We start from the raw sequence: 12,194 nt of genomic DNA, 5'->3' as shown, positions 1-12,194 counted from the left end.
ATAAATATGTGAAGGAAGTCACAGGAAGGAGGGAGCAAGCTTGTTTTCTGCTGCCCTGGAGACTAGGGCAGCAGAACTACAAGAAAGGAGATTCCATCTGAACATTAGGAAGAACTTCCTGTGAGAGCTGTTCAGCAGTGGAACTCTCTGCCCCGCAGTGGGGGCTCCTTCTTTGGAGGCTTTGAAACAGAGGCTGAGTGGCCAACTGTCGGGGGTGCTTTGAATGCGATTTTCCTGCTTCTTGGCAGAGGGTTGGACTGGATGGCCCATGAGGTCTCTCCCAACTCTAGGATTCTATGAGTGCTGGTTCCTCTCCAGACTACAAACCCTAAGATTCCAGACCGTTGAGCCCTGGCTGTTTGCATGGGGAAGCTCTCCTTCTCCTATGGAGAGGAGGAGGAGGAGGAGGTCTTCCCTAGTGGGAGGAGAGCAAGCGCGCTTCATTCCTTCCCTCTCCCCGGCAGGAGAAGCACCTCCAGAGGCAAACACCCCGGAAAGTCCACGGGTGACTCCCTCTCGCGTGGGCGGCCGGGGATAAGAGCAGGATGAGTCCAAAGAAAGAGCAGGAGGAGGAAGGAGGCGCCACGGCAGAGGATGGCCCCGGTTCCCGCAGCGCGACGTGGGACCCCGAACCCCGCCACCTACTTCAGGAGAACCCCACTCATCCTGATGCTGTTGATCGGAGGCGTCAATGCCTACCACGCCGTAAGGGAAACCGGGGGGAGAGGGGGCGATTGGGGTATGCAAGGCAACCTTATAGACAAGCCACTGTGAAACTATACATGGGATAAGGATTGTGAAATTTAAGGAGAGAATGCTTTTCTTTCTCCCACCCTGGACATTTAACAGATATATAAAGCTCACTTGTCTAGTTTCCAACAGATCCCTCAACCTCTGAGGTTGGATGTGGGCGAAACATCAGAAGAGAATGCTTCTGGATCATGGCCATACAACCTGGAAAACTCACAGCAACCCATACTTAAAATTCTTTGCTAGAGAACTCTTCCCACTTTGCTAGAGAACTCTTTCCCCTTTGCTAGAGAGCCTCCCAACAAAGGATTCCCCCAGGCAGCAACTAGCCAGGCTTTGAAGCTGCAAGGCCAATAAATGCTCATCAAAATGGCCATTTGCAACATTCGCATAAGAGTTCTTTCTCCCACCCTGGACATTTCACAGACATATAACCCCCACTTGTCTAGTTTCCAACAGATCCCTCAACCTTTGAGGTTGGATGTGGGCGAAATGTCAGGAGAGAATGCTTCATGAACATGGCCATATAGCCCGGAAAACTCAGTGCAACCCATACTTAATATTCTTTGCTAGGGAACTCCTCCCACTTTGCTAGAAAGCCTTCCAACAAAGGATTCCCCCAGGCAGCAACTAGCCAGGCATTGAAGCTGCAAGGCCAATAAATGCTAATCAACGTGGCCATTTGCAACATTTACATAAGAGTTTTTTCTCCCATCCTGGACATTATTCCACAGATATATAAACCTCACTTGTCCAGTTTCTAACAGATTCCTCATCCTCTGAGGTTGGATGTGGCTGAAACATCAGAAGAGAATGCTTCTGGATCATCGCCATACAGCCTGGAAAACTCACAGCAACCCATACTTAAAATTCTTTGCTAGAGAACTCTTCCCACTTTGCTAGAGAACTCTTTGCCCTTTGCTAGAGAGCCTCCCAACAAAGGATTCCCCCCAGGCAGCAACTAGCCAGGCATTGAAGCTGCAAGGCCAATAAATGCTAATCAAGGTGGCCACTTGCAACATTCACACAAGAGTTCTTTCTCTCACCCTGGACATTATTCCACAGATATATAAACCTCACTTGTCCAGTTTCCAACAGATCCCTCAACCTCTGAGGTTGGACGTAGGCGAAACGTCAGGAGAGAATGCTTCATGAACATGGACATATAGCCCGGAAAACTCAGTGCAACCCATACTTAAAATTCTTTGCTAGAGAACTCTTCCCACTTTGCTAGAGAACTCTTCCCCCTTTACTAGAGAACCTCCCAACAAAGGATTCCGCCAGGCAGCAACTAGATAGGCATTGAAGCTGCAAGGCCAATAAATGCTATAATCAAGGTAGCCATCTGCAACATTCACAAGAATTCTTCCTCCCACCCTGCTAGAGAACTCTTCCCACTCCCATGAATTACAGTTCCCATGGCCCCATAGCATTGAGCCAGAGCAGTTAAAGTGGTGCCAAACTGCATTAATTGTACAGTGTAGATGAATTCTCAGGTATTCATCCTCAGTTTGCGAATGGGAAGGCTACAGTAGGATATTTAGGGAACTAAACTAATCCAAATGGGGATGGAAGGCAGGGCTCCCTGGCATGTGTGACTCCTATGGAGTTTATTATTTGTTTGTTTGTTTGTTTAAAACTTTTATATCCTGATCTTCTCAACCTCCGTAGAGGGACTCAGACCGGCTTACAGCAAGGATTCAATACTAATAGTACAATTGAAAAACATCAGATAATAACAAGTTAAAATACATATTGATTAAAATTACAAATAAGCCAAATCGCCAAGATAAAATCATGTCCAACTCAGTCCGTATGTGTGTTTTCCTCCAAATTGAAAACATTGGTGACAGTCAAGTGGCTGCAAGGAAAAGACAATCCCCACTGTGTGATAAGCCAGTGTTAGGCAGTATTTCCTCATCTGTTTTGTTAGCACAAATCCATGCAACTTGTTTTCTTGACCTGCCAAATAATAATAATATGCATCCTCAATTTGGTGGGGTTTTTTTACAAGTGGCATAACATTAGCAGAGGGCTGGATAATCTCAGCACCACCATGCTAATATATTTTGCAACCACAAGCAGGAAGCTTGAGCATATATATCATTCAATATTCCATATATAAGACCAGAGATGTAATCAGATGAGCGAGACACGGGCTGTGTAAGCCTGCTTAGCAAGTTTCTGGTGTACTTCTGTTACTACAGGGATTGTGGTGCACTGGCTGGGTGTCAGCTGCATTAAGATCACTACTGACTGAAAGGTCATGAGTTCGAAGCCAGCCCGGGTCGGAGTGAGCTTCCGACCAATTTTGTGTAGCTTGTTGTCGACCTTTACAACCTGAAAGACAGTTGCACCTGTCCATTAGGAAAATTAGGTACCACTTATGTGGGGAGGCTAAGTTAACTAATTTATGAGGCCATAAAAAAGGTTGAAAGATGTTGAGGTGGGAACATCTGACTTGCGTGACAAACAAAGAGTTGGACGTCCTGTGACAGCAACCACCGAGTTTCACAAGCATTGATTCAGGACGATCATTGTATCACTCAGAGAGAAATTTTAAGCATAATCGGCATTTCACAAGAACGTGTGGGTCACATTATTGCTTTGCTTGGCTATCGGAAGATCTGTGCACGATGGGTTGTGGAAACAGTGTCAACTTCTTCCGTGACGGCTTTAGAAAACTTGTTCATTGTTGGCAGAAATGTATCCAATGGTCTGGTGATTATGTGGAAAAGTGGATAGTGGTAGTTAAAGAGCACATTCTAAGGATTATTTCTGCGTTCGATTTATTAAGATATTCCCATCCAAACCCAAGTAACGAAGGTGGAGGCATTACTTTTCATTCAACCCTCGTATGTAAAGAAACACTTCATTCCTCTCAGCTGCATTTGGTTGTAGAGATTTACACAAGAAAATATCTTCATATTTTCCTCTGACATCAGTTCTTACATTTCCCAGAATGCAGTGCTCAACATAGAAACTCCGTGGACAGGCCAGTAGCCAGGATTTTGTTTCGGGGGGGGGGGGGGGGGGGTAAGCCTGAGTGAAAGAGGGTCTACCCTAGCAAACCTTTTGTATTGTTACCCCAATACCCCCATGCATATGGGATATATTGAGAATGGTGATCAGATCATGATATGAATAAACATAACAGTTTAAATAATGTACCAGTAAAGCCTTCTCGCGGACCACCTTCAGAATTTCCGGGGGGGGGGGGGCTGAAGCCCCCCAAGCCCCCCCCCCCCCCCGGCTACATGCCTGTCTGTGGATTTAGACCCATTTAGAGTCAGTCTAATATTATCAATAAAATTACTGAATCTACAAAGAGGACTACAGTAAGTGAGTAATAGTATAAATCTGTAATAAGTTGAAGTTTTGTTGATGTGTGCCATAAAGACAGACAGACATTCAAGGGAATTGCTATTGTCACATTTTGGGAGAATAAATTGTTTTTGTCTAAACTTTGAAAAATCCCCCAAAATCTGTACATGTGTGAATGTTTCTGAAACTTCTAGGGATTGGCGGCATAGTTAACTTGTGCATCTATATAAATAAAAATGTAATGTTCATTTGTGGGATTAACATAACTCAAAAACCACTGGACAAATTGACACGAAATTTGGACACAAGACACCTAACAGTTCAACAAGTGTCCATCACCCATAAACACACACACACACACACACACACACACACACACAAAACCCCTTAAAAACTGCAAAAATAAACCATATATATATATACACACACACACACACATACACTCATATACATATGCACATACACACATTCATACACATGTATATATATGCACAAACACAAATATACACACATACATATACATACACATCATGTATGCACATGCAAACATACATATATACATATACTCATGCACACACATTTACATATCCACATACATACATATATACACACAAATATGCATATAGACAAGCACACAAATATACACACACACACATATATATACACACACGTATGCAAACACACATATAAACACAATAGGCATGTACACATATAAAAATACAAAAACAGAAATACACACACATATATATATACAAACACACACATATACACAAATATATACACACACATACACACATATATACACCCACAAAACATATATACATAGATTGGGCCACAGCAACGCATGGCAGGAGATGGCTAGTTGTATATAAAAATAAAGGAGCTAGCTCTTGTAGTTTTTTTTAAATGTTTATAAAAACATTGTAAATTTCCCAAACATTTGTGGATAAATGAAAATGTAGATGCATTCTACCATTGTAGCTAGTATTCCAACAGCTTTAAAATGAGGGAGAAAGGAACCCCTGAAGTTTCCCTAATTATAGTAATTTAACTATGTGCACGCGCAATTGCTGTAACGAAATAGTAATGAAATTTTGTTACTCTCGTTACAATAATTCTCAAATAATAAAATTTGTGCCTTTTTCCTCTTTTTACAACAGTGGACATTATTTGCACCCCAAACCATCCCCTATGACAAGCTGGGACCACTCGGCACTTTAACAAAGTATCTTTTGGAACATTATAATACTCAGTTGAGAATATGGTAAGCGAAATTCAGGAACCAATGGTGTTTTCTTTGTTCTGTGTTGTAGTTATCCAGGTGTGCATGTAGCTCTTAAATTTTGGGCTGGGAAAATCAAATATTTTCAAATCGGTGACATAAAAGCAAGTTGTAAAGTCCAATAAATGATCAATCTAGTCATGAGGAGGGATTTCGGGAACTTAGGAGTAAGCCACTGTGGTCAGATGAATATAGAGAAGTTTTAAAGGCTTTTATTGACTGCAACTCCCAAAATCCAACATCCAGTTTGTATTTCAGAAAGCTCTCTGTGGGGATTTTATGTTCGGAATACTTTCTCCACAATAAATGCACGTAAAGTTTGATGTATGCATTACACACTATCTCTGAATAATCATTACTCCATGAAGCATTTGAGTGTGGCTAATTCCTCTTGAACTCAGATACATGGTATTGTGGTCTGAGAGTTGGGTTACGTTTCTGAGAAGCTAGGGTTCAAATGTCCTCTGAAGCATTGCAACTCACTGGTTGACTTTAAGCAAGTCACACCTTTCTTTCTACTATACTAAGGCCCCTTTTACACTGCCATGTAATCCAGATTATCAAAGCAGATAATCCACATTATCTGTTTTGAACTGGATTATATGAGTCTACACTGCCATATACTCCAGTTTAAAGCAGATAATCTGGATTTTATATACTACTGTAGAAGGGGCCTAAGGGAAGGTGAGTTGATTTAAACTATGTTGCACTTGTGTCCTACTGAAAGGAACATGTTTATAGGCTGATAAGATGTTAGGGGTTATGCCATTTGTCTGTTTTTCAGACCTCAATGTTATTGTATATGCTCTGAACTAATATCTCACTAACCCCATTCATAAATAGTGTGGTCTTCTCCTTTTTAACTCACAGGTTTGTGACAGTCTGGATACTTCATGCTCTGTGGGCATTTATTGTTCTCAAGCTTTGCAAGTAAGCTAATTTCATTTATTTCTCTTTTGTTTTTGGTCTCTTTTTACTTCTTACAGTTCTCATAAACAGCGTTGCCTGAAAGGGCGCTTCCTTTTTTATACAAATACTAGCCGTCCCCTGCCACGCTTTGCTGTGGCCCACATGGGGGTTCTGTGTGGGAGGTTTGGCCCAATTCTATCGTTGCTGGGGTTCAGAATGCTCTGTGATTGTAGGTGAACTATAAATCCCAGTATCCACAACTCCCAAATGTCAAGATTATATTTTCCTCAGTGTTCACATTTGGGCATATTGGGTATTCATGTAGAGTTTGGTCCAGATCCATCATTGTTTGAGTCCACAGTGATCTCTGGAAGCAGGTGAACTACATCTCCAAAACCAAAGGACACTGCCCACCAAACCCTTCCAGTATTTTCTGTTGGTCATGGGAGAACTGCGTGCCAAGTTTGGTTCAATTCCATCATTGGTGGGGTTCAGAATGCTCTTTGATTGTAGGTGAACTATAAATCCTAGCAACAATAACTCCCAAATGACAAAATAATTTTTTTGTGTGAAGGACATAAATTGGGTTGTTAGGTATCTTGTGTCCAAAGTTGGTGTCAATTCGTCCAGTGGCTTTTGAGTGCTGTTAATCCCACAAACGAACATGACATTTTTATTTATATAGATTTTATATGTGCGTTCATGGGGGAGATGATTTTTCGTGCAATCTAAAGTGGTTAAAAAAAATAAAAGCAGGTTAGTAGCCGTATCAAATTTGTCTGTGGGAAGCAAGTGGTACACTCTATTAATCCCAAGGAAAAGTATATCAGGGAAATGACTTGAAAGCAAACAACAACAACAACAACAACAACAACTACATTGATATGAGCATAAAGAAGCAAGGGTGATCAGCCTACTTGAGAGGAAGTTAGAGAGCCTCAAAGATCTTTCTTTACCTAGATTTTTATTCTGTAACTAGCTGTCCCCTGCCACGCGTTGCTGTGGCCCAGTCTGCACATACGTGTTTTCTTGTGTATATATTTATGTAGGGTAAAGATAAAGGTTTTCTCCTGGAATCAAGTCCAGTAGTGTCTGACTCTGGTGGGTGGTGCTCATCTCAATTTCTAAACAAGAGCTGGCATTGTCCATAGACACCTCCAAGGTCATGTGGCCGGCATGACTGCATGGAGTGCTGTTACCTTTCCGCCGGAGTGGTACCTATTGATCTACTCACATTTGCTATGTTGGCAGAAACTGGGGCTAACAGTGGGAACTCATGCCACTCCCCAGATTTGAACCTGCGACATATGTGTGTTTGCGTATATATAAATGTGGTTTTGCACAAGTGTTGTAATGTATTTTTTGTTATTTGGCTTTTAAAGTCTCTTCTGCTGTGTTTTTCAGTGTTTTTATGAGTGATGGTCACTTGTTGGCCTGATAGATGTCTTGTGTCCAAATTTGGTGTCAATTTGTCAAGTGGTTTTTGCGTTATGTTAATCCCACATACAAACATTACATTTTTGTAATGTAAGCACGGCTGGCGGGGACGAGAGACAGGGCCTTCTCCGTGGTGGCCCCTCGGCTGTGGAACGCCCTTCCCGCAGACGTTAGATCGGCCCCCTCCCTGCTGGTGTTCAGGAGAAGAGTGAAGACCTGGCTCTTTGAACAGGTGTTCAATTAAGCAGTGCAATCAATTGACTGAATTTGGAACTGGAATAATGGATGATGAGATCGGATTGCGATTTTACTGATGAGGCGTGACGGATTAGTTATTGGATGTATTGATGTTTGTTCATTTACTGATGTATTGTGGTATTGTTTTAACTGCTTTAGTGATTGTTTAGATGCTAATACTATGCACTTTGTATTTTGTCCTGTTGTAAACCGCACTGAGTCGCCTACGGGCTGAGATAGTGCGGTATACAAATAAAGTAAATAAATAAAGTAAATAAATAAATTTTATTTATGTAGATTCACTAGTGTTACATTTATTTGTCTCTTTCTTCTCTGCAGGGAGAAAGGCATCACTGATCACACAACCCAGGTTCGGTGGTTTGCTCAAACAATTACATTTGGATTAAATTCTCTGTTCTTCCTGTGGATTTACAAACCACCAATGAAAACAAATGAAGGGTTCAAGCAGAAGACAACATAAAAGCATAGTCTGGCATTTTGGTCTTGTTCTCAGCTTTAATCAATACATCCAAAGCACATCATGTTCATTACTACCAGGAATAAAAAACACTACCTTTTACATGTCCTATATGGATTTTGAAGCTGCGAGGGAAGTGAAGTTATTTGTTTATAAAATATCTTATTGAAGATCATAACACAGAGGTGAGCTTTCAGTTGGCTCACGGAAATACAATATTAAATGATTGAGACCAAGCACTTCTACCTGCAAGTTGTAGTTCAGGGGTTATTAAAGCCTCCTCTGGAACTTAAAACGGTCCCTATAGTCTGGCAGCAGGCATATTCTCCACTTCTCTGCTAGAGCAAAAGGCCTGGTCACAAGCTGTGCCACATAGACTGAAAGTGTGGCAACATAGTGAGATTATGCTCAGCCATCTGGCCCTTAGCTAGGCTTTATATCAACCCAAGAAGTATTGTCCTCCAGATGTTGAACTGCGATGCTTAGGATCTTCTATTGTTAGCTAGGTCTGATGGACTTACAGCCCCACAACATTCAGAAGATCAGAGATTGTCCACCTCAAATTTATTGGGGAGATGCAATGTGTGAATTATTTGTAGTTGGAAGTGACTTGAAGACATAGGAAGGCAACAACAAATGCCAGGCTTTCACCGGGCTATCTTGATCCAGACTGAATTTCAATTACCGTCTTCATACACACTTTGTTTCTCAAAGCAGAGAGTGAAGAACATTTTACTCTCAAGTTGGTGTTGAATTACAGCTTCTGCTATCCTTTATAACTTGTAATTATATATGGACATGTGTCCTGACCCATGTAGCTGGGGGGGGGGGCTTGAGGGGCTTCAGCCCCCCCCTCCCCCGAAATTCTCATGGTGGTTCGCGAAAAGGCCTTACTGGTGCATTATTTAAACTGTTATGTTTATTCATATCATGATCTGATCACCATACTCAATATATCCCATATGCATGGGGGTATTGGGGTAACGATACAAAAAGTTTGCTAGGCTAGACCCTCTTTCACTCAGACTCAGCCCCCCCCCCCGAAACTCAGCCCCCCCGAACCCCCCCTGAAATTAGCCCCCCCCCCCCCGAAACGAAATCCTGGCTGCGGGCCTGCTGAGAGACAGCAGGTTTGCTAGAACATGGAAGGAATCTATCTATCTGTCTATCCATCCATCCATCCATCCGTCTATACAAACACACACACACACAAATACATACACACGCAAAATAAAGTTGTGTTAATTGATGAAATGGCTACAGGAAGGTTTGCTATTACATGTATCTAAGGGCGAGAATCGTAGTGTGTTTTGAGTGTGGAGCAATGGGTCCGAAAGACCAGACCTAGTCATGACTCAGTCATGAAAACCCACTGAGAGACCTTAAGTAAATCACTTTCCCTCAGTCTAAAAGGGCAAGAGTGAATCCACTTGGAATATATTTTGCCAACAAAACTGTAGGACAGGGTCACCATACGTCTGAATCAACATGAAAACACACATGCTGAACATGTAAGGGGTGTTCCATGTAATAGAGTCCACTGCACTAAATGTCCAGCTCTGAATGACTGCTGAATGGACTCCCCAGAGTATGGGGCACTATCAAGATGGTCTCCAGATGCCTGAAAAACTAAATGGTCTATAGGGAAATGTGAATTTGTATGGCAACCTCACCCTAAATTGGTCACAACAAAATTTGCAGTCCCAGAATAGGTAGAGAAGGAAGAGAGAAAGTAAAAGGGAAAGAAAAAGGGAGGGGAAGGAAGGGAAGAGGAAGAGAAGGAAGGAAGCAGAGAAGGGGGAAAAAAGGGAAGGAAGGAGAGAAAGAAAGGAGGAGAGAAAGAGGGAGGGAAGGTTGGCCACAGCAACGCATGGCAGGTACAGCTAGTATTTTAATAAAAAGGAAAAAAATGTCATTTGTTTGAAGTCTCTTGATGAACGATACATCTTTGGGGGGGGGGGGATGGCTCAACAACAATGATACCTTCAGAAGTAATGTGAGGTGAAGGTGAGGGAACTCATGACTGCAACCAGGCAAGCAGCTGTTCAAAAAGACTGACACCTTTGCAGATTTCATGAAGGATTTGCTAGGCTACACTTGTTATATTTGTCCACAACCCAGAATGCCCTGATAAACCTCTTGGCTAATCTCATTTCTAGGTGTGCCTGTATGGTGCTTAGAAACAGTGAGAGCAGGCTGATTTGCCCTTGTCTGGATGGGGATGCAATATGAAGTTCACCATCTTTTTTATTTGAAAAGCATGGCACATGCCAACACATTGTTCATTGCATAATACAGCTCTTTAGCACAGAATCTGAGAATGATATCCTTAAAGAAGACACTTTCAGAGGGCGAGAGCAAAATGCACCTTGTGACCCACCAGAAGTCTCAGTGCAGCAGCATCCTCATCTCCAAATCCAAACACTTCTTTTACTGAGATAGGTCATTCATATAATCTAGGAACCACGCAAGCAATTTTGCCAGCTGTTTCAGAATCAGCAGTAACAATTCTAGTCACTTCTGATTTTGTAAAAAAACCTATTTATTTATCGTGTCATCAGCAACCAGACATTTGTATTACATTTTAAACAAAAACAAACAAACAAACAAACAGACAAAACACAGAATTTGCAAGTTTGGTAGTTGATTAAATGCCCTTTGACCGGCAGCAGGCCACTTGGAGTGCCTCTGGTGTTGCCACAAGGAGGTCCTCCATTGTGCATGTAGCAGGACTCAGGTTGCATTGAAGCAGGTGGTCTGTCATTTGCTCTTCTCCACACTCACATGTCACTTCGTAGCCCCATTTCTTAAGATTGGCTCTGCATCTCGTGGTGCCAGAGAGCAGTCTGTTCAGCACTTTCCAAGTAGCCCAGTTTTCTGTGTGCCCAGAAGGGAGTCTCTCATTTGGTATCAGCCATTGATTGAGGTTCTGGGTTTGAGCCTGCCACTTTTGGACTCTCGCTTGCTGGGGTGTTCCAGCAAATGTCTCTGTAGATCTTAGAAAACTATTTCTTGATTTAAGCCGTTGACATGCTGGCTGATACCCAAACAAGGGATGGGCTGGAGATGTCACTGCCTTGGTCCTTTCACTATTGGCTGCTACTTCCCAGCGGATGTCAGGTGGTGCGATATCGGCTAGACAGTTTAATTTCTCCAGTGCTGTAGGGCGCAGACATCCCGTGATAATGCAGCATGTCTCATTAAGAGCCACATCCACTGTTTTAGTGTGGTGAGATGTGTTCCACACCGGGTAGCATAGCGCAAGGGCAGATGTCTTCACTGTGTCCGGTTGTGATCCCCAGGTTGTGCCAGTCAGCTTTCGTATGATATTGTTTCTAGCACCCACTTTTTACTTGATGTTCAGGCAGTGCTTCTTGTAGGTCCGAGCATGGTCCAGAGTGACTCTTAGGTATTTGGGTGTGCTGCAATGCTCCAGTGGGATTCCTTCCCAGGTGATCCTCAGAGCTCGGGATGCTTGTCTGTTCTTAAGGTGAAAGGCACATGTCTGTGTTTTAGATCGATTAGAGATCAGCTGGTTTTCCCTGTAATAGGCAGTAAGAGCACCTAGAGCTTCAGAGAGCTTCTGTTCTACCATCTCAAAGCTCCCTGCTTGAGCAGTAATGGCATGATCATCAGCATAGATGAAGCTCTCTGTCCCTTCTGGCAGTGGCTGGTCATTTGTGTAGATGTTGAACATGGATGGGGCAAGCACACTTCCCTGAGGCAGGCCGTTCTTCTGTTTCCGCCAGAAGACCTGAACCTGTGTGTAAATCATGT

The 12,194-nt window shown here is 42.7% G+C and overlaps 1 protein-coding gene across 1 annotated transcript; it reads left to right on the top strand.

Moving 5' to 3' along the window:
* Positions 1-457: 457 nt before the first annotated feature.
* LOC132769939 (transmembrane protein 254-like) lies at positions 458-9,222 on the top strand. Its single transcript, XM_060766853.2, has 4 exons — positions 458-705; positions 5,235-5,338; positions 6,227-6,286; positions 8,279-9,222. The coding sequence occupies exons 1-4, from the start codon at positions 595-597 to the stop codon at positions 8,418-8,420; spliced, it is 417 nt and encodes a 138-aa protein (XP_060622836.2). The 5' UTR covers positions 458-594; the 3' UTR covers positions 8,421-9,222.
* Positions 9,223-12,194: the final 2,972 nt, after the last annotated feature.

The sequence above is a fragment of the Anolis sagrei genome, chromosome 3, assembly GCF_037176765.1.
Source record: "Anolis sagrei isolate rAnoSag1 chromosome 3, rAnoSag1.mat, whole genome shotgun sequence".
Classification (NCBI taxonomy): Eukaryota; Metazoa; Chordata; class Lepidosauria; order Squamata; family Dactyloidae; genus Anolis; species Anolis sagrei.
Note: the sequence above shows the minus strand (reverse complement) of the source record. Positions and strands in the feature narration are given on the sequence as shown.